Raw genomic sequence first — 23036 nt, forward strand, 5'->3', positions numbered from 1 at the left:
TGTTGTTATTGTCATTCCCTTGTCCTAAGTCAATATGTATCTACTCTCTTCTCTTCCTACCCCTGGTAATCCTCAAGGAATCATTCTGTGCATAAAACTTTTATTGACTTTTTATAGTAGTGATCTCATACATTTGTCTGTTTGTGATTAACTTATGTCACTTAACATAATGACCTCTAGGTTCCTCATGTTGTGAGGTGTTTTGCAGATTCATCAGTATTCTTTACATTTTCATGTGTCTTTGATTTTCCTTACTCTTCTTTGCTCCTTATATCTTCACTATTTGGTTATTGATGTATTTCAGAGTTTGCAGCTATTATAATCAATAAAGAGATTTATAAAATAGAACTCTTAATGAGATTTCATTCAAATAAATCTTGATATTTAATTAGAATGAAGGAAAATGACTAATTTCATTTGCTTAGGTAATCCTTTACTGTTTATGAATCCTCTCATAGCCTCATCCATCCATAACCTTGTGAAGTAAGTGCATTACCCCAATTATACAGAGAATGTGTGTAATCACATAACCAAGACTTGCCTCTAGACCAGAGTTACTTAGGACTAAGTCAATGGTCTATTTACTTTATTGAGATTTATTAACAAAAGAAAAGCATAATGATTACCCTGAAAGGTAATTGCATAATTTTTGTATACTGGAACAGTATTTAATGTTGTATACTGTTTGGCTTTTCCATATAGAGTAGTGGATGTATACCAGAACAGTATGTAATGTTGTATACTGTTTGACTTTTCCATATAGAGCAGTGGATGTATATCAGAACAGTATATAATATTGTATACTGTTTGGCTTTTCTATATAGAGTAGTGGATGTATACCAGAACAGTATATAATGTTGTATACTGTTTGGCTTTTCCATATAGAGTAGTGGATATACAGTGGATGTATATCAGAACAGTATATAATGTACACTGTTTTGCTTTTCTATATAGAGTAGTGGATATAGAGTGGATGTATATCAGAACAGTATATAATGTTGTATACTGTTTTGCTTTTCTATATAGAGTAGTGGATGTATATCAGAACAGTATATAATGTTGTATACTGTTTGGCTTTTCCATATAGAGTAGTGGGTTGATTCTTTTAGATCATTGGTGACTTAATGTTTTAGGAAAATTTCTTTTTACTATGTACCCAAGAATCCTGGTATGTTCCCAAAATGCATTACAAAAATGTAGGGTAAGATGATAGCAGAACTTCTAAGAAAGGAAAGGTGATAGGGTTGAGGATCAAGTACCACTCCTAGTGTGAATTAGAAGAAGGCATCCCTTCCTATGCTCACCAAATCACCCACAACAGTGATGATTTGGTGAGCATAGTTACAGGGCTTCCCAACCCCCTTGGCTGAGTGCAGGCTTGTTTTGTAAGTGATAGGTCTGTGGGCATGAGCCTCTGATCTCCTTATATAAAAACAGGAGATCTGTACCACAAGATTCAGGCATCTAGATAGAAGTTGTCTGTTAAGTGCCCTCAAGCTGGTTCCTACTTACAGCGACTCTGCGTAGGGTTTCTGAGAAGTGGGTGATGGGCTTAAACCATTGACTTGTGGTTAGTAATCCAGTGCTTATCCTATAGCACCACACCAGGGATCCTCTAGATAACGATTACACTGAAATTATTAATAACAGATGAGTTAAATGGGTGATCCCTGCAGTTTTTCTCTCCATTTCAAGATGTCTGTCCTTGTTGGGAAGGGTTGCAATACTGTGACATCAGAAGACTTTAAGACTAGGATCAAAGCATGCTAGTTTCCTTCCTTCCTCCCTTCCCCATCCTATCTTCTTTCCACCTTACTCCTGCTCCTTTCTTACTACTTTCTTCCCATGAATATTTGATTCCCTCCTGTATGTTACATGCTACAATGATAAAATGTACAGGCCTTGTCCTGACTGAGTTTGCATCTGATAGAGAAATAGAAAAGCAAATAATTAAATTCAATGTGATAAGTGTAACAACAGAGGTAGGCACAGGATGTTATCGATGTTTAAACACAAATATTTGAGTTGGAGAAGGCTTCACAGAAGTGCTATCTAAACTGACAGCTTTATTTTGAAGGATAAATAGAATTTGTATAAGAGATTAAGGGAAGGCGGAAATAACAAGACAAAGTGGTCAAGAATGATAGAACGCTGTGAAAGATTTGGAACAAGAAGGAAGGCACTGTCCCATGAAAAAGTGATGTCCATCAAGACCACATCCTTCCATTATGTTTTCACTTTCGGAGACTCCCTCACCTCATAATTTCCTTGGCCTTATAGATGGGACCAATCCCAATCTTTGTCTTTAGGCACTGACCTTATCCAACTCGGCCAGGAGGCAATACACTGTAGGAGAAACAGTAAACCTGATGTCTGTGGATGCCCAGAAGCTCATGGACGTCACCAGCTACGTCCACTTGCTGTGGTCTTGTGCTCTACAGATTGTCTTATCGATCTACTTCCTATGGGAAGAGTTGGGACCTTCAGTCTTTGCAGGTGTTGGAGTAATGGTGCTCCTAATCCCAATTAATGGGATACTGGCCACCAAGAACAGGACTATTCAGGTAAGAAAACAAAGTCATTCTGGGATACACACCTTGTCCAAAGTCTAAATGCTTTTATTTACTCTGTTCGAACTCTTATTGGGAGTTTGGGCAAGGCAAAGTGACTATATTTTTCCCTTCTCTTTTCATTTTCCAAACTCTTAGGGTTTATAGATTCTTTCCTTATTCATATTAGAAGGAATAACCCAATTGGAAAGGGAAGGGAAGGACTGTCCCAGAAATCTTTCAAATAACTCTTCCATCCTGCTCCACTGGGTTGTATCAAACCTGATTTGAGTCCAGCCTGCCCATCATTACAATACAAATCAACCACACAGAGTAGTCACATGAGTGATCCAAACTGTAAGCTAAGTCCTGGCAAGCACTCCTGTTCCCTTCAGCTAGGAGGGCTCCATGCAAACAGTCCTTAACTGGGCTAGAAATCAGAGCCTGGGTGGGTGGACCTGTTGGTAGGAGTTGGTATGCAATGACTTATGTATTCATTCATTTTGCATTCATTTAATTGCAAATATATTTTTTTGGAAAAATATTTAGTGCGCATCTTACTATTCTGAGGTTACAGCAGCAAATTAGATAGGTGTTTTTTCTACTTTTGTGGAGCTTACATTTTACTTGGTGGGTGGAGAGACAGACAATAAACACAGATCATTAAATAAGAAAAAATCGGAACATGGTAAGTACTATGCAGAGAATTAAAGGGCTGGTGTGATAGTGAGTGAATAAGTAGTTATATTAGATGGGAGGGTCTGAGAGGGCCTCACTGAAGAGTAAACATTTAAGTGGAGAACTCAATGTGAAGAAACACAATTTAGGAAGGGCTGGGGAAGAACAGATCGGGTAGAGGGGACAGTCAGGCAAAGACTGCCAGGCAGAGACGAGCTTGATATGGTCAAGGATTAGAAAGAAGACCAGGGTAGTAGGAGTGGAGTGGGCAAAGAGAAACATAGGTAAGGATGGTTATCCCATCCTGGCAACCTCAAGTACTTACACAACCACTCTCTGAGACCTGGCATCTGTCGCAAACCTGGACGCTGTTCATGAAAGTATGCTGTGTTTTTAGTCTGCATTTTTCCTGGCAGGTAAAAAATATGGAGAATAAAGACAAGCGTTTAAAGATTATGAATGAGATTCTCAGTGGGATCAAGGTAAGAAGCTGAGAGCATAGCCTGCTGTCTGTGTGCAATGGCAGAAGCACTGCATTGCGGGGCCTTGACTCTCCCTTGGGTGGGGTGGTACCTCTGGCTTGTGTGGAGTATCAGAGGACTCCAAATTCCTCCACCCATCTGTCTCCTGTTACATATTCTACTCCTTCTCTCACACTCTTATTTTAAACCTTAATTTGTATTTATTCATCCTGAAGCCTTCTTGTTTTGTTTATACATTTTCGTGTTGAAGTTTTCCAACACATACAAGTAGAGAGAATGATACCATGAACTCCCATAGACTTCTCACCTTGTCCCCACTGCCCCCCTCACAACCTGCTAGATTATTTTAAAGCAAATCTCAAATACGCCATCATTTCATTTGTCCATATGTTGTCTTTGCTTCTCTAAAAGGAGGATTTTTTCTTTAAAAACATACCCATGATATTAGCATCACACTAAAAAAATTAACTGTCATACTTCCACCATCAAATCTCCCCAATTATCTCATAATTTTTTAACTGTTAGCTTGCTTGAATAAGGATCCAACAAATATCCACACATGGCCTTCAGCTGACAATGCCTTTAAGTTACAAAAATCTTTCCCTCCTTTGCTCCCCTCCATCATAATTGGCCAATCTAGGTTGTCTTGTTTTCTGTATTGTCTGTAAATTGATAGTCAGATTTAAAAGCTTGATTAGCTTTGGGTAACTTAGGTTTAATTGGGGATGGGGCACGGATACTTTCAGGCGGTGCTGTGTGTACTTCCTATTGTCAGCGATGATGACTTCTCAATGGGTCCAGGCAGTATCAGCCTGATTCATCCATCACACTAGAGTCACCTGGGAAGCTTGGACCCTATTTCAAACCAATTAAATTACACTTTAAGGGAAGTAGGCCCTGATAGCTGTACTTTTAAGAACTCTGGTAGCGTAGTGGTTATGAATCAGGCTGCGAACCACAAGGTCAGCAGTTTGAAACTACCAGCCACTCCGCGGGAGAAAGATGAGGCTTTCTGCTCCCGTAAAGATTTACAGCCTTGGAAACCCTGTACAGGGTCGCTATGGGTCGGAACCGACTAGATGGCACTTAACAACTTAACAACAATATAATTCTAATAAGCAAATGTGCTTAAAAAAAAAAAAAAAGCAAAAACACTGTTGTAAAAGTCTTTGCAGTCACTGATGACCAACTTACTATTTCATCAAGGTTGCAAAATAGTGATATTCTAATTCTATTTTTTCTTTGACCTTTGTTAGTTGGAATTTTATTTTTAAAAAACACCAAAAAACTACGGAATAGGCAGAATAGATGTTTCCTTTTTTTCCTTGACTTAACAACTTTCAAAGTAGTGTATTTTATCCTGCTAAGATGACCTATACATTCTATTTTTGTTAAAAAATGAGTTTTGTTAAAAACTCATGGATTTTTTTAAACATTACCATATACTTCTTGAAAATAAAACAGAGGTGTACCTTTAGCTGCCTGAACATCCCCACAAAGAGTTCTGATAAGACTCTGCTGATACGCAAAATTCAAAGACAGTCTCGGTTTTGAGCCTCAGTTTTACCACTTGGTAGCTCAATGACCTTGGGCAAGTTACTTCCTCCCTCAGCCAGTTTCTTTACTAGGAAAAAGGAGACAATAATTCTACATGTATAGGGTGACCATCTTGTCCTGGTTTACCCAGAACTCTCCAGATTTTAGCATCCAGGGACCCCTTTCATCTGAACCAAACCAAACTCACTGCCATAGTCTATTCGGAATCCTACTGACCCTCTAAGATAGAGTAGGACTGCCCCTTAGGACTTTCAAGACTGTAAATCTTTTCAGAAGCAGACAGCCTCATTTTTTTCCTGTGGGTTTGAATGACCAACCTTGCAATGAGCAGCTCAATGCTTAACCCACTGTGCTCAGTCTGGGGCAAACTGGTAAACTTTTTGCCCAGTTTAGTGTTCATACTAAAGTTGTCAAAAGGATTAAGTGAGATAATGTAATAAAAGGCTTGGTAAATAGTAGTCTATCAACAAATATAAGCTACCTTTGTATAATCATATTTTCATAATCTGAATTTACACCTACCCAAATCTGGGGGACTCCTGGTGTGGTGCTGTGGGTTAATGCACTGGACTGCAAAGTTGGTTTGAACTGCAAGGTCAGTGGTTCAAGCTCACCAGTCACTCCTTGGAAACCCTATGCAGGGCCGCTATGGTTTGGAAACCAACTCGACGGCACTTCACAACAACAACAACAATATTCTAAAACATAGATGGGTGAGATATACCTGGTGACCTTTCGGGACAACCATGTGAGCAGTGCTATTTTCTAACCTCTTAGATCCTAAAGTATTTTGCCTGGGAGCCTTCATTCAAAAGCCAAGTCCACAACCTTCGGAAGAAAGAGCTCAAGAACCTGCTGACCTTTGCTAAACTGCAGTCTGTGATCATGTTCCTCTTATACTTGACCCCAGTCCTGGTAAGTGGAAGGGAAGTCAGTGGGTTGTATAGTTAGTGGGACCTGGATCAGCTTTCTGGACCTCTAGGCTTGTCCCCAAGGCCCAAGGAACTCAGCCTCTGTCCTCAGCTGCCCATGTTGCTATTCCTACCTTGTGACCCACCCACTCCCTGAATTTAGTTTCACCATTATGTTTTGTTTGGACATCTGAATACCCAGAGCAAGTTTTCAGAATGTTCAGCTTCTCACCTTCCTGGGGCAACAGTGTGAGTCTATAGGGAAAGGACATTGATCTGGCAACCAAGAGACCCAAATTCTGGTCCCAATGCCTTTAACTGACTTTGTGACCTTAGGTAAGATATTTCTCTTCTCCTGGGCTTAGTTTTCTGTAACAGGAAGTGGTTGGAATAATCCATAAGGCCCTTACAATTCTGATCTACAAGTCATTTCTGACTTACAACACATTCCAATGACAACGAACTACAATTACAACCATCATTTGTTTTGGGGTTGTTGGGTTTTGTTGTTGTTGTTGTTTTTTACATCTTTTTGTTAGTAATATGTACTACATATGTTGTTGCAGCACATAATTTGCTGTGTTATCATTATCTATAGTTTATATGTAATGTTTTCAACTCACCAAAGACAAATAAAGGTCAAGTTTATAAGCACACAAATATTAATGGAAGAATGTAGAAGATAAAAATGAGGTATTTGATTTACGTTAGACTGACTTGCAACTGAGCCATTGGAATGGAACCCCATCATTAAGTTGGGGTGCCTGTACAAGTTTGACCCCTTTTAGGAATGAATTCCTCCTGACCTTGCTCTTTCCAGGTGTCTGTGATCACATTTTCAGTGTATGTCTTGGTGGATAGCAACAATATTCTGGATGCACAAAAGGCCTTCACTTCCATTACACTCTTCAATATCCTGCGCTTTCCCCTGGGCATGCTTCCCATGGTCATCTCCTCCATTCTCCAGGTAGGTAGGACGCGCACTGCTCTATGCTTGTCTCTGGTTAAAAGCCTTCAAGTTAAGAATGACTGACATATCCCATTTACTGCAGAACCACATATTGTACCCCACTTCTAGGTTCTGCTAGACACCTTTCAATTAGAGAGAGCTGTTTGGTTTCTGGAGAGCAATGGTTTTATTTTAGTAAGATCACAAGCTCCCAGAGCTCACACAGGTGAGGAGTGCTGGTGTGGCCCTGTGTGCTAATGCGCTGGACTGTAAGTCAGTTTGAACCACAAACTCACCAGCTGCTCCTTGGAAACCCTACACAGGGTCGCTGCAGGTCAGAACTTACAGCAACAAGATGAGGATAATCATCCTAGTTCATCTACTTCACAAGGAGATTATGCTTATGAAGCATTTCGTGACATTATTATGATTCACCCACGTGTCTGGAACATTTCTAAGTCCTTTTCCCAGCCAGATTTGCCAAGATTTTCCCAGTGTTCTTTCAGTGTTTCTAGGCAAATATGGTACACAGTGAGAGAAAAGGCATGCAATTGAATCTCAAGCTTCAGACAAAGAAACTGGAGTTCTGGAGTCCATGGGTGGGCCAGGGTGTCAGAGTCCTGAATCGTAAGATGGAATAAGTATAAGATGTCATAGGCTGTGAGACAGCCTGGGTGGCAGGGTGACAGGGAAGTAGAGTGTGGTGGCTACAAAGCTGAGAGCAGCTGATTTGCATGGATCCCAGAGGTGACTGACTTCAGACAGTGAGGACTGGGTTTAGGAGAAGGTCTTCCTGTCCTGGAGAGTGTTAAGTAATTCTGACAGATTTGGTCAGTAAAGAAGTAATATGCTAATTCTGCCAGCGCTTGTGGGAAATGAACTTTCCACCCTAGAGCCATGGCCCGGTTTAACCTTAACCTGGTGGAGAAGGCTCCGCGATGGTAAACACTGCTGTTACTTACTTGAAGCCTCAATTGGCCACATTTTGGCACTATGCCAAGATGGAGCTGGTTCCTCCAACCCCTGCTGAGATCCCTACAGCTATTCAAAGCCTGAAAAAAATAGTCATTAGTGCTAAAACTGGTCACTTCAAACAGCTCACAGTGAAGGAAGCTCTGCTAAATGGTTTGGTGGCCACTGAGGTGTGGATGTGGTTTTATATCGGCGAGATCATAGGCAAGCGTGGCATCATTGGCTATGATATTTGAAGACCAATCTTCACACTCTGATTATATTTGGTTTACTATTTATTCTTGGACCATATATGATCAGACTGCTATCTGAATAAAATAGATAATTATGAAATTTTAAAAAAGGGAGGAAGAAGTAATATGCTTCTTTTTACACTCTGGTAGTTTATTACTTATATAGACATCAAAAGAAAGGTTAGCAAAGATATCAGATCCCTGAGTTCTTTGTCCTATAAAATGACACTGAAACCAAAGGGACCAGATCGCAATGTAACATGCAGAACTGATTTCATGTGGCTGTTATGCAGTTTTATAGGCTGCAGTTGTACCCTCAGGAGGAGGACTGAAAGCCCTCCATTAGAAGCTAGAAGGCAGTGAGCAGCTGTCTCCGGGCATCCTACATGGAAGGGAGGGAGGGAGGTGAGAAACATCCTGTAGAAGCTCCTTGAAGTCCTTCCTAAATGTCAGCAGCTTTGGCAATGTGACCTATGTGGAGATGTGCAAAGTCACCATGGTGCCATGACAGAGCCAGCCACCCTGCACAGGGTTCCAGTAGTGGATCAATTAGGATACAAGATGGGTCATCAAGGCACAGATTCAGTTAAAGGATCCTAAGCCAGGGACCTACTTACCAGAACCAGACAGAAGTTGGACATTTGTCTGAGGAGGCAGGAGATGGTTCTGGAACTGGGGCCAAAGATCAAAGTGTAACAGCAGTAAAGTTGAATCTACTGAGGGGCTGAGATAGAACATCTTAATTTCTCTTGGTCCAGGGTAGGGTAGCTCCCAGATCTAAGTAGGACTGAGTCTGCAGTGGTAGTCAAGAGGTTCCAGCAATGGCAAGTGACAAATTCATGGGCAAGAAGCCTGGCAGATTAACTATCTGCTAATATAGACGCTGTGGGTTAATAAGTCAGACTGCAAAGCCATTTGAACTGCAAGGTTGGCAGTTCAAGCTCACCAGCTGCTCTTCTGAAACCCTATACAGGGTCGCTATGGGTCAAAAATGACTTGCCAGCACTTAACAACAACAATACCCCCAAGACTAATGACTCAAAGCCAGAAAACCTCTCCCTGCTTGTGCTTGCTATTGGAGTTTTAAATGTTTGAGGTCCTTTGGGTTTCTTTGTAGGCCAGTGTTTCCAAAGACCGGCTGGAGAAGTACTTGGGAGGGGAAGACTTGGACACATCGGCCATTCGACATGACGCCAATTCCGGTAAATGAATTTGAAAATTGCTCCCCCAATTTTTATATGCAAAGGCTGAGCAGCAGTAAAACGGATTAGAAAGGAATGCTAGGGAACTTATCCTGAACCTATGTTTGCCTAATAGGTAATAAAAACAGCATGCTGTTTGTATTTAGATTATGTTTTTATTTCAAGTAGATAACTTAGCAAGATTGCTAAGCAAAACTGAGCCAGTGGTTCTGAGGAGAAACAGGGAATCCTGCAAAGGGTTTCTAAACAGTAGTCGGGATGGAGCTGAGCCTGTAGAATTGGGAAGGTAACCTTGAGTAGAAGAGCACACGAGTGCTGAAGGTTTAAGAATTAGGGCATACAAAGCCACAGCAAGCAGTGGACTGGAATCCATAATGGGCAGTATGAAGAGATGGGCTTCATCCAAAGAGACTAGGCAGCAAAGGGGTTAGAAATGTGCTCAGAGTATATGGAGGACAGGAATGTGGGCTACTAACAGGCTTGGGGCTCCTGAATTAAAAAGGGCTTCATATGCAGACCTCTTTTGGTCTCATCTCAGGAGCTTTATTTGCCTCCTTGTGAAAGCGGCAGCCATCAGATGACAGAGGCGATCTCAGGTCTGCTGGACATCTGAAGGCTGAAAAGGGGCAGACTGACATGTGAGGGCTGAAAGAGGGGGCCTTTTTCTCAACAGAAAAAGCTGTGCAGTTTTCTGAGGCCTCTTTTACCTGGGACCAGGACTTGGAAACCACAATCCGAGAGTGAGTTGCCCTTCATTCCATCCAGCTATTTTTTTCAGGATTCTCCTTGCCAGGACTGCTCTTGGAAAATTCCATGTTACAGAACAGATGGCAAGAGTGATGTACATGTGTTCCGTTAGGTAATAGTACAGGCTGAACCTATAGGGGACTCTGCGCATCAGACAAGGATCCACGAAGACACAGTTGTTCTCTAGATTCTAGAGGAAGGTACCACAGTGTTGACAGGCAGTCTAGATCTCTTGGTATGGTGGAGAATACTCACAAGGATCTGAACGACATTTAAATTCAATTACTCTTAACAGTAGTAACCAGTAACACTGAAATCTGGCTTCTTTCTCCAGTGGGACAGTAGGAAGTGTTTTTATAAGATTCAATATCAGATCTGGAGTTTTACTTTTTTCTGTGTGTTTTTTTTTAAAGTTTTTATTGTGAGTTGAGCAACGGTTTACAGAGCAGACCATCAGTTTTATATTCAACAAATTAAAATAGTTTGTTTCATTATAATGATTCAGTCCCTTCCATATACCATCAGTTAACAGTGTTTACTGCTGGTATAACTGATGGTATAACTTAACTCATGCATTCCTCCCTGGGGCTCTTGCTACCTTCATCTTTCCTCTGCCAACCTCCCTCTTGTTGTATATTGCCTGCCCTATCACCCATATTAACATGTGTCTCCCCTCTAGCCTGTGAATAATTTTCCCTCCCCCTGCCTAGAGTGTTTCTTTTATCAAGATAATGTTTTCATAACTTTTTATAACAGTGGTCTCATACAATAGTTGTCCTTTTGTGATTGATTAATTTTACTCAGCATAATGTCTTCCAAGTTCATTCATGTTGTGAGGTGTTTTGCAAATTCATAGTTAGTTTTCAACATTGCATAGTATTCGATTATGTGTATTTATCAAAGTTTAACTATTTTTCTGTTGACACGCATTTAGGCTGTCTCCATTATTATTTATTTATTTTTTTGCTATTGTGAATAGTGCACAACAAACATGGGTGTGCATATGTCTTTTTATGCTAAGATGTGTCTCTTGTACACAGCATCTTAAAGGATTCTATTTTCTTTTCTATTCTGTTACTCTCTTTCTCTTGACAGGCTCATTTAAATCATTTACATTCAGTGTAGATATCAGTATTGTATAATTGATGGCTGTCATTTTGATGTGTATGTTTTGTGATGCTGCTGGTTTCTTTGTTCCACATAATTTCTTGCATTGAGTTCATTTTGTTTGTGGGTTTTCTTTTCCTTTTCATTTCTGCTGTGTTCATGTTTATTAATTTTTTCTGATTTTCCTCTTTTTTTATTGTGATGTGAAAGTATATTAATTTTCTTTGAGATTATCCTATAATTTATTAATTTTTCCCCTTTTTAAAGCAGTCTGTTTTATCTTGAAATCTACAAGACTTCCTTGACATTTGGAAGCATCTACATTATTACCTCTTTTTGTTTTGTAGTTGATTGTGTTATAAATTGATATCTCCAGTTTTCTACTTTCAAGTTTGTTTTACTTTAAATACTTCTGTATCTGGATTGAGTTCTGGGAGCTGTTGTCATGTATATTAATCTCAGGTTGTTGTCTGTTGTTGTTGGTTCTGAGTCTAAAGAACACCCTTTAGTATTTTTTGTAAAGTTGGTCTGGTTATTGCAAATTCCTTTAAGTTCTGTTTATCTGGAAAAGTCTGAATTTCATCATCATATTTGATGGATGGCTTTGCTGGATCTATGATTCTTGGCAAGCAATATTTTTTCTTTCAGAGTTTTGTATATGTCATCCCATTGTCTCCTTGCCTGTATAATTTCTGCTGAGAAATCAGAGCTTAGTGGTTTTGGTTCTCCTCTGTAGGTAACGTTGATATTTTTTCTGAACTGCTCTCAGGATTCTTTCCTTGTCTTTGATTTTGGAAAGTTTGATTATAATATGTCTTGGTGATTTTCTTTTGAGATCTATCGTGTTTGGGATTCATTCAGCTTCTTTTATGCTTATCTTCTCATCTTTTATGATTTTAAGGAAGTTTTCTTCCAAAACTCTTAGACAATTTTCTCTGTGCTTTTAAATGTTCTCTTCCTGTTCTGGCATTCTGATCATCTATAAGTTATTCCCTTTTCATGATGTCCCATGTATATATTAGGCTTTGTTTGTATTCTTTCCTTCTTTTTTTCTGACTATTCTACTAGACTAGGATACAGAGATTTATCTTCAGGCTCACTAATTTGGACTTTCATTGCTTCAAATCTACTCCTTTGTCCTTTCAATGCATTATCCATTTCTGAAATCTAAGTATTAATCTTCTGGATTTCTTTTGCAGGATTTGCATTGTTCCAAAATTTGCATTTACTTTATCTATTTGTTTTTGTAGTGTTTTCCTGAATTATTCTAAAGTTTTTTTCTGTGTTCTCCTTGCTTTCCTGGATCTTTCTATGAATCCTCTAAAGGAATCTAAATATAATTATTTTGAATTCTTTTCCAGTTAGTTCCATTACCTTTTCTTCCTCAGAAGTGTTTTCTGGATCTGCATCTTGGTCATTTGTTTGGGCCATTTTCTCTTGTTTCTTCTTGTGAGTTAAAATTGTCTGTTGCCTCCAGGACATTGTGATGTTGTTGTACTTACATTTAATTGATGATTGTATGTTGATGTATTCTTAGACTGTCACCAACTGTCTCCTGTGTAGTTAGAGAATAGAATTATTTGCACTGCCCATTTGCCATTTGTACACCTCAGTTTAAGATGGGTTTGGCTGTTGTCTGCTGCCTATCATTGATCAGGTGGTATAGAAGCTGATATTGGCTTTTCCCCAGTAGGTGGAGTTGCAGAGGATATGCTTGTGACTGAGCTGTATGGGCAGAGTTGCTGTCTCCTGTTAGGTGGGAAAGAGGAGACCCCCACCACACACACACACACACACACATACCAGAAAGTAAAAGAGAATAAAGAAACAAGCAACAAACAATCAAAAGAAAAAATAAAGGAGGGAGAAAAAACAGACAACAGACAGAAAAAAGAATATGATAACTAAAAGAGGAACAAGAAAATGTAGCTATAGAGAGAAAAATAAGGGAGAAAATAAAAGGAAGAAATTTTTTAAAACCTTAGATAATCCAGGGAGAAGAAGATGAAAATAGAAAGAGAGTTGTTGTTGTTACGTGCCGTCGAGTCGGTTCCAACCCATAGCGACCCTGTACAGGGTTTCCGAGGGTGTAAATCTTTACGGGAGTAGAAAGCCTCATCTTTCTCCTGTGGAGCAGCTGGTAGTTTCGAACCGCTGACCTTAAGGTTCGCAGTAGAGAACAATTAAAAGACAAAAAGAATGAGAAGAGGGAGAAATGAGAAACAGAAGAAAAGAAGGAAAAACAAAGTCAAGGATTTTTGTAGGATAAAATTCATGGGAATGGAAAGAGAAGAAGGAGAAGAAAGAATAAATGAATATAAACAACAAAACAATGAAAGGAAAAAGCCAAACCCAAAGCCAAAAACTTCAGCGTAGCTGTTGGAGCTAGAGAGGATAACACCACTCTGGAGGTCTCATCCAGTCAAGGAGCTAATGAGGTGCGTGCAGGGGTGAGGGGAGGGGATGTGGCAGCAGAGTTCCTGGTCCTAGATGGAGTTCCTATAGGCTTAGATGTTATCTGTGTTCAGGGCACTCAATCCAAGAGTAGTTAGTTAGTAGGAGCCTTTCAGTGTCTGGTAGGACCACAGAGAAGCTAGGGGCAAGGTGACTGGTTATAAGGGTTTCTGCTAGACTATAGTCCTGGTGGGTGCCATGGGTTAATGTGCTGGACTTCAAGGTCAGGGGTTCAAGCCCAAAACCGCTCCTCAGAAACCGCATACAGGATTGCTGTGAGTCAGAACCAACTCGACGGCACTTAACAACAACAACAACAATACTGATCTGGTGGCTCTATGGGTTCTGTAGGTCTGGAGTCCAGTTCACCTGAATCTAGGCACCAAAGCAGCATAGCCACCCCCTTCTCTCCACCCTCTTATCTTGCCCCCCCATACACACACACTCCCATGGCTCACAATCACACCGCTCCGAACTCCCTGAGAGCAGATTTCTGAGGGAGAGGGAAAGGGGAGCTAGCCACCCCTCTAGTCACCAGGGGGAGCTTGGAGGAAAAGAAAGAACACATCTTTCCCATGACCTGTGTGAATCTAGTCTTCCAGACCACCTTCTGTTGTCAAAACTGCTCACAAAAGTTCAAGATGGTCACACCATGTCTGACCATGTGTTCACCAGTCAGTCCCCCTCTCTCCCCATCCCTGCTCAGCATCTCCTCTCATCAGTCAGCTTCTCTAATCTTTCCTCTGAAGTTCAGGGCTCCAGGATTTTTGTCTGTGTCTGTTCATTTGGTCTCTTGTAGCTTTGTTGTAGAGGGTCCATGGAGTATATCTGCCTAGCCCGCCATCTTTCTGAAAGTCCGGAGTTATACATCTTAATAACCCACCCACATACACCACCCTGTAGATTACCTCGTCTACCAGCAGATGTTGTTTACCCTCTGTTGTCTGTAGCACATCTCTTAAACCCTACACATAACAGCTCATCCACTGAACTCAGCACCCACAGAGCCTGAAAAGGCCTGTGTCTTTCTTTTCTCACAACCAAGTATATCTTGTCATCTTCCTGCTACACCCAGGATTTCCACCCTTCACCCTATTCCTACAATCTTTCAAATGGACTCTGGAATTAGGCCCTGATGAATTGTGGCAGGATCCCTGCACTTAATCCTCCTAATCAGAAGGCCTCCCTTTACATAGAAGAAATTTGATAAAGTTTCTTCTTAACTGGTTCATATATGGAAGAAGTTCAACTTTGTGAGCAGGTTCAGAAAGAGTATGAACAAACTCCTGATGTTCCTAATAAATGTTTAGGGGATCAAATAATAGGGCTGGTATCCAGAGATCTCCGGAGTCTAGCTGGACCCTTCCCCAGCCAGGCTCAACCTCTAAGGCAGGGGCCAGGGAATCTGAGCTTTATGCAAGTGTTGCAGGTGTCTCATTGAATAACCAAGTTTTGGAAACATGGATCTAGTCCTGCCCTTTTAGTTTAGAAATATGGATCCTTAATCAAGATCACAAAGCTCAGCAAGGACTAAGTTGGGACGTGGACAAGATGTCTGGCTCTCCGTCGAGTACTTGTTCAATGGTACACTGTTCTAAGGGGACAAAAAAGACTCCATTTTCACATATATAAATACAGACTTTTCGTTAAGTCTCAAACAGGATTTAAAAACAAGACAAAACAAACAGATCATTCAAGTGAAGGAATTTATCGATATGATGCCATGATAAATGTCCATAGTCCTACCTCCATAAACACTGGACTGCTAACCGAAAGATTGGCAGTTCAAACCCTATACAGGGTGGTTATGAGTAGGAACCATGACTTAACAACAATCCCTCCATGGTATTTTATAAAGCACAGAGAACAAATTACAATTGACAGCAGCAATGCATCGCATAAGCATGTGGGGCCTACCAGAAGAAGGGAGGGGACTATTGCAGACAGGAAAGCTTTATCTACTATCCCTGGAGCTTGAAGGTGTGACAGCACCACAGCCACTTAAGGGCTATGCTCAGGGAAACAGTGTGGAATTTCTGTTCTTGCTATGCTGGCTCGGGGGAAGTGACCCCAAACCCACTTTCAAATACACTTCGTGCCTGACTCTAGCAGTTCAGCCATCAGAGGTGCATGGAGTACACAAAAAAAATGACATCTGAACACTTAAACCTAGCCATAAAATGGAATTAGCTCTGGCTAGAGTCATTCAAGAAGAATAGCCTTCAGATTTAATGCTCTAAAGCAGCACATTGCTGGTTCTAGGAGAAGCTTTTCACTTGAAACCCAGACAACTGATAGATGAGTTAGTTTGATAAGTTAGGTTCATTTTCTAGATTCTTAGAGCTAAAAATTCATCAAGCAAGCACTTTAAAGCCTTGTATCTCCAAGGCAAATTTTCCAATCATGAAGGGAACTCTGCTTGCACCACCAAATTTCCATGGGAGAATCTAAAAAGTGACTTGATTTGCTCTTGAATGACTCTCCAACTCCCTCAAAGACCTTTCTTTCTTTCAGTGTCACCCTGGACATTATGCCAGGTCACTTGGTGGCTGTGGTGGGCACTGTGGGCTCTGGAAAATCCTCCTTGATGTCAGCCATCCTGGGAGAAATGGAAAATGTCCGTGGACACATCACCATCAAGGTGAGAAGAAATACAAATAGAGAAGAGGTTCTGACACTTCAGTGTGGGCCCCAGTGAATGCTGCCTTCACATTTGGGAGGAGATGCTAAGGATAGCCTTTGCTTGGGTTTCTTTAGGTGAGGTCTTAGAGAAATCCAGTTGGCATGTCCATTGTAGATTCCCTGCCCCATCTCCAGTTTATATAATCAGGACTCTGGGAGTAGGGCCTGAGAAACTGCACTTTAAGGGATCCCCAAATAATTCTTACATGCATACTATGTTTGAAAACGTAACTAGAGGAATTTCCCTTCAAAATACTCATATCACCATCTCTGCTGTAACTATATAGGTGTTTCTGAAAACCTCAAGTATTACAAAATTATGCAATAAAAATGATAATTTTATTCCTAAGGGAAAGGAAATGGATCCCTGGTGTGTCTCTGTAGGATCAGCACTGGACTGTACACCATAAGACTGGTGGTTCAAGCCCACCAGCTGCTCCTCAGAAACCCTATACAGAATCTCTATAAGTTGGAACCAACTTGATAGCACTTAATAACAACAAAAGAAAGGAAAGGAGCTCGGGTGGCATATTGGTTTATGCATTGGACTGCACACTACGCGTTCAGCAGTTCTAATCCACCAGCTGCTCTATGGGACAAAGATGAGGCATTCTGCTCCTGTAAAGATTTATAGCCTGAGAAATCCTGAGTCAGAACCAACCATCACCTCCAAAGGAAAGGAATTGAAACACATCACTGAAAACCTGTGTTATTTTGCAGCCAGATTATCAAAAATAGTAAAAAAATGCAATAGCAATAAAAATAATGGTTGTTGCTAAGTGGTGTTGAGGTAGCTCCACTCACGATTCTTGTGTTTGGTAGTCCATTGCTTATCCTCTGGAGCCACTGTACTCCATACAAACAGTTGTTGTCGTTGTTGAGTGCTGTAAAATCTCCATGAGTATCACAGCCCCACTCTTCCTTTGAATGACAGGTCTCTGGAGGCATTTACTTCCAGCAAAAAATAAATAAATAAATTTAGACTTTTCCATCAATTATTATCCTTATTTTTTAACACAGAGGAGTTGCTTCCACGTCATCTTTACCAGCATGCCTGGCTTTACTGAGAGTTTGTTGATGTTATTAAATGCTGTCGAATTGGTTCTGACTCATAGCACCCTGCTAGTGGTTACAAATCAGGCTGCAAACCACAAGGCCAACACTTCAAAACTACCAGCTGTTCCGCGGGAGAAAGATGAAGCTTTCTGCTCCCGTAAAGATTTACAGCCTCGGAAACCCTAGGCAGTATTGCTAAGAGTTGGAACTGACTCCACGCACATAACAACAACAGCATAGTGTTTCCAAAGAGTGACTGGTGGATTTAACTCAGCTTGCTTTTTAAGGTCTTGCTACAAAAGCTAAGGCTTTCTTTTGTAATCATGAGAAAGCATGTACTGATTGCTTTAAAACATCCGCATGTTTGAGAAAAAAATGAAGACCCAACAGTTCTGTCACATGATACTGACATCATTCCCTTATTTATTGATTACCAATGAGCCTATTTGCCTTAAATAAACATGCTCTATAGGAGTCCTGGTATAGCACTGTGGGTTAATGCACTGGACTGTAAAGTCGGTTTGAAACACAAGGTTGGTGGTTCAAGCTCACCTGTTGCTTCTCAGAAATCCTATACAGGGTCACTATGAGTTGGAACTGATTCGACGGCACATAACAACATAGGAGTCCTGGTGTGGTACTGTAGGATAAGCAGTGAACTACTAACTACAAGGTCAGTGGTTCAAACCCACCAGCTGCTTCTCAGAAACCTCATACAGACAGTGTCTGCTGTGAGTCGGAACCTACTGGACACACTTAACAACAACATAACAGAGCAGACCCAGAGCTGTGTCTCTGAACTCCTGTCAGAGGCTTTTTCTCACTAACCCATAACTGAGTTCTTCCTCAAACAGGGTCCCTCTCTGCACATGACCTGCTTGTCCCTGTTCTGGTGTCCTAATGCCAACCTCTCAGTACTTGTTTCCTATGATGACTTCCATCCTCTTCCCCCTGCCAGCGTTCATGCTACGTTGATCAAACTCATTGAGGTTTAACTAAAACCCAGGTCTAGACACAGCTCTTACATTCATCCTCTGATCTTCAGGATTGAGGCTAGAATGTGATAGTCCAATAAATGGTGGATGGTAGTGGTTGTGGGGTGCCATCAGCTGGTTCTGACTCATACTGACCCTTGTATTAGCAATGAGCCTTGTCCAGGAGTTCTGAGGCTGTGAATCTTTACGGGAGCAGAAGGCCTCATCTTTCTCCTGCAGAGCCGCTGGTAGATTTGAACTGCTGACCTTTCGGTTGGCAGTCCAACACGTAACCGCTATGCTACCAGGGATTCTTAAATGGTGACAAATGTTTTCTCTCTGGTCAGAGAAAATTACACTTTATAAAAATCAGCTGGTCAGCCAGCAGGACACACATTTCTTCAAATTGAAGTTCCATTCGTTCCTCCGGCTTCCTGCCACCCATTCTTCAACCTATCACATGATCTAATCCTTTTCCTTCTAGGGCACTATCGCCTATGTCCCACAGCAGGCCTGGATACAGAACGGTACTATAAAGGACAACATCCTTTTTGGATCAGAATTGGATGAAAACAAATACCAGCAAGTTCTGGAGGCCTGTGCACTCCTCCCAGACTTGGAAATACTACCTGGAGGTGATCTGGCTGAGATTGGAGAGAAGGTATTTGGGGACCAAGGGACCTTGAAGGGGTAACAAAATACTGAAGAAAAAATTGGGATGGTGATGAAGCACATGGGAGTCAAATTGGTTGACCAATATTAACAGTCAGAGTCCTGGCGTGGTGCTGTGGGTTAATGCACCAGACTGCAAAGTCGGCAGTTCAAGCTCACCAGCTGCTCCTTGGAATCCCTATACAGGGTTGCTATGGGTCCGAATCGACTTGATGGCACCTAACAACAACAACAAATATTAGTAGTCATGCTTGAAACATGTCTCAGTTCTCTAGTGCTGCTTTAGCAGAAATACCACAAGTGTGTGGCTTGAACAAATTGATTTTCTCACGGTTTAGGAGGCAAGAAGCCCAATCAGGGTGCTGGCTCTAGGGAAAGGCAATCTCTGTCTTCAGCCTCTGCTTCCTGGTTCCTTGGAAATCTCCATGTGCCTCGGAATCCGCCTTACCCCATCTCTCCTCTGCTCAATTGTTTAATCTGTTTTATATCTCAAGACACCCCTCATTAACATAACAAAGACCACCATTCCTAAATGGTTTTATAACCACAGGCATAGAGGTGAGGATTTACAACACATAATGTTGTAATTGAACATGGTTCAATCCATAATAGAACAGATACCAGAAAAACGTGTGTTTGCCCTAACTGGCCACAATGTTTGTATTGCAAATCACTCAGAATTGTAACATTTGTTCCTGGAAGTAAGCACAGAAATAATGTATTCTAAATTAAAGGTGATGAGACTAAGAACCAGAGACATTGAATTTTCTGCTATTGACCCAAGGTTGACCTCGCAGGTGAAGGGCAAAAGACGATATCAGAGCTTAGGTGTACTGACTCTATTTCTGTGCATCAGTGAGAATCAGAGGTTGTTTTTGGTAAGTACCGTGGAGTCAGTTCCGACTCAGTGACCCTGCACAGGGTTTCTGAGGCTGTAAATCTTTACGGGAGCAGAAAGCCTCATCTTTCTCCCATGGAACTGCGGGTAGTTTCAAACTGCTGACCTTGAGGTTGGCAGCCCAACTCGTAATCACTATACTACCAGAGCTCCTTCAGAGGAGGGTTCTAGTAATCGACTTCAATCTCTTAGGGATTTATTGAGAATTATTTTCTCAGGTTATTAAATGCTTTTCTTTAAAACAGATTTTCACTGGCTATATTATATTCCATTATCTCAGTATAAAAGAATTTATTTAGAAATTCCTGATTGCTACGTATTAGGACATTTTCATCCTCCCATTCCATTACTAAAAATGAATACAGCGATCTTTTGGAGATAAGGATCTAGAGATGGTAGAAGACTAATGAAGACATAGCTCTCGCGTAATTTTGTTCATTGCCTCAGCACACATTTGTTGAACACCTCCTATGTACTAGACACGATTTTAAGTGCTGGAGATACATCCTTGGCTGAAAGAGTGAAAATCTCTGCTCTGATACAACTCTACATTCTCATGAAGCTGAAGGAGGGAGCTACAAGCATAATATATAAGTAAATATCTTGTAGAAAATAACAAATTGAACAGCTTTTAATTATTTGGTATAAAGTTATTGATTTGTATAAAAGAATACATTTTTAAAACCCTTGGTACCTAATTGAGGTGAATCTCTTCCTTACCCTTATTTTACTGGCATCTGAAAGTGGGACCAAGGAGTAGTGCTTTATGAAATTATTTTCTTCTTCAGGGTATAAATCTCAGTGGGGGTCAGAAGCAGAGGATCAGCTTGGCCAGAGCTACCTACCAAGACTCAGACATCTACATTCTGGATGACCCATTGTCAGCCGTGGATACTCATGTAGGAAAACATATTTTCAACAAGGTCCTGGGCCCCAAAGGCATATTGAAAGATAAGGTGAGAAGTCATTTAAAGTAAAGACAACATGGAGAAGGGGGCCTCATCTCCCAGGTCAGCTGTTGTCCTGGGCAAATTCTCCCAGGAGAGACAATGTCCATGAAGACGCCCATCTTTAGGCCAAAATAATCAAAGGCTTATTCTGTGGCTCCGACATTAAGCAGCTTTGGATGATAGATTATGATTAAAACTACTTTGGGCCCAACAACCCATCTTGCCAGTGTGGTTGTTGGGCCCAAAGTAGTACCCATACTGCAGGAGGTCTAAGAGGGTACTTTCCCTGAAACCCTCCAAATCAGGGCTGTGGAACGTCCTGCCTGCAGGCCATATGAGGCCCTCAAAATCATTTGGTCTGGCCCTGCCAAGGCAACTGCAATTCCAGCCATCACATTAGGGGTGAGTTCATTAAATGTCTGAGCAAATATAACAAGATAATTTTTAAGTTGATAGTTTTGTACAGCCCACGAATGATGTTATAAATTTTGGCAGGAAAAAGTTCCCACCCCTATTCAAAAGACATACAAACACAGCAGCTTGAAAGAGCGACTCAACCTGAACATTAAAATAATACCTAACTGATATTGGGTGTTCAGTGTGTCCCGGACACTTTCTATGCATTGTTTCATTTGATTCCATAATGACCCTGTAAGAGAGTACAGGCAAAGAGAGACCAACAAGTCACTAGAACTGGTCACAGGCAAGTTAATGTGTTTGCCCTGACGCTGTAGGTTGAATTGGAGGCGTGACTGAGAATAGGGGCTGTTGATGACATGCATCTCCTTTGACACTGAGCAGTGACATTCTTAGTGCATTTGGCCTGTTGCCCTCAAGATATCTTGAATGATACCAGGCAGAGGTTTCAAGGCTGACAAGACCTGGGCTGCTGTTACACAAAACTCTTTTGTCTTTCTCCTAGATCACTGAGCCAACAAGAACTCACTATTCCCCATATTTCTGGGTCCTGTTTTCTCTCCTTAAAGCCTTCTTGGTTTCATTCACTCATCAACTGAATACCCACCCTGTGCCATGTTTATTGTAAAATCTGGACATGCATACATGAAAATGCCTGGTCCCGTCTCTTTAAGTAATTTATAGTCTAATGGGAAGGCATGTAGAAAAGCAAATAATGATATTATCAATTAAGAATCATCTTATTGGAAGTGTATACAAAGTACTGTGGAAATACTGGAGGAATACCCAATGCCAGGAGTCAGAAAAGGTTTTAGAAGAGTTGGTTTTGATCTGAGATTTGAAGGATGAGTATCTTTGGAGTATTCCAGATCAGAGGAACGTAGTCTCTGTGGATAAGCACTGGACTACTAGCCACAAGATAAGTGGTTCAAACCCATTAGCCACTCCTCAGAAATCCTTTAATGGGGTTGCTATGATTCCAACACTCATTTGTCAGTTTGTCGTACCGTGGTGGCTTGTGAGTTGCTGTGATTCTGAAAGCTATGCCACTGGTATTTTAAATACCAGCAGGGTCACTCATGGTGGACAGGTTTCAGATGAAGACAGACTAGGAAGAAAGAGTGACGAACTACTTCCGAATATTTAGTCACTGAAAACCTTATGAGTAGCAGAGAAACACTGTCAGATATAGTGCCGGAAAATGAGCCCCTCATGTTGGAAGGCACTCAAAATGCGACTTGGGAAGAGCTGCCTCCTCAAAGTGGAGTTGACCGTGATGATGTGAATGGAGTAAAGCCCATGGGAGAAAAGTCAACGGGACCTTCATTTGTTGATGGGGCACAACTCAAAATGAAGAGAAACAGCTGTAAACATCCATTGAAAATTGGAACATGGAATGTACAAAGCATGAATCTGGAAAATTGGAAGTTATCAAAAATGAAATGGAACGCATAAACATCAATATCTTAGGCATTAGTGAGCTGAAATGGACTGGTATTGGCCATTTTGAATCTGACAACCACATGGTTTACTATGCTGGGAATGA

General features: G+C 41.1%; 1 protein-coding gene and 1 pseudogene across 1 annotated transcript in view; both read left to right on the forward strand.

Moving 5' to 3' along the window:
• The window catches only part of ABCC2 (ATP-binding cassette, sub-family C (CFTR/MRP), member 2), a 91116-nt gene that overhangs the window by 33103 nt on the left and 34977 nt on the right, over positions 1–23036 (forward strand). Inside the window, exons 10-18 of the mRNA XM_006831242.1 lie at positions 2310–2564; positions 3644–3709; positions 6044–6181; positions 6998–7144; positions 9449–9533; positions 10207–10273; positions 16356–16482; positions 19038–19214; positions 20912–21079. Of these exons, the coding sequence (XP_006831305.1) occupies positions 2310–2564; positions 3644–3709; positions 6044–6181; positions 6998–7144; positions 9449–9533; positions 10207–10273; positions 16356–16482; positions 19038–19214; positions 20912–21079 (1230 nt within the window). The remainder of the gene's footprint in view (positions 1–2309; positions 2565–3643; positions 3710–6043; positions 6182–6997; positions 7145–9448; positions 9534–10206; positions 10274–16355; positions 16483–19037; positions 19215–20911; positions 21080–23036) is intronic.
• On the forward strand, positions 8024–8334 carry LOC102815749 (annotated as a pseudogene).

Source organism: Chrysochloris asiatica, unplaced genomic scaffold (genome assembly GCF_000296735.1).
Source record: "Chrysochloris asiatica unplaced genomic scaffold, ChrAsi1.0 scaffold00003, whole genome shotgun sequence".
Classification (NCBI taxonomy): domain Eukaryota; kingdom Metazoa; phylum Chordata; class Mammalia; order Afrosoricida; family Chrysochloridae; genus Chrysochloris; species Chrysochloris asiatica.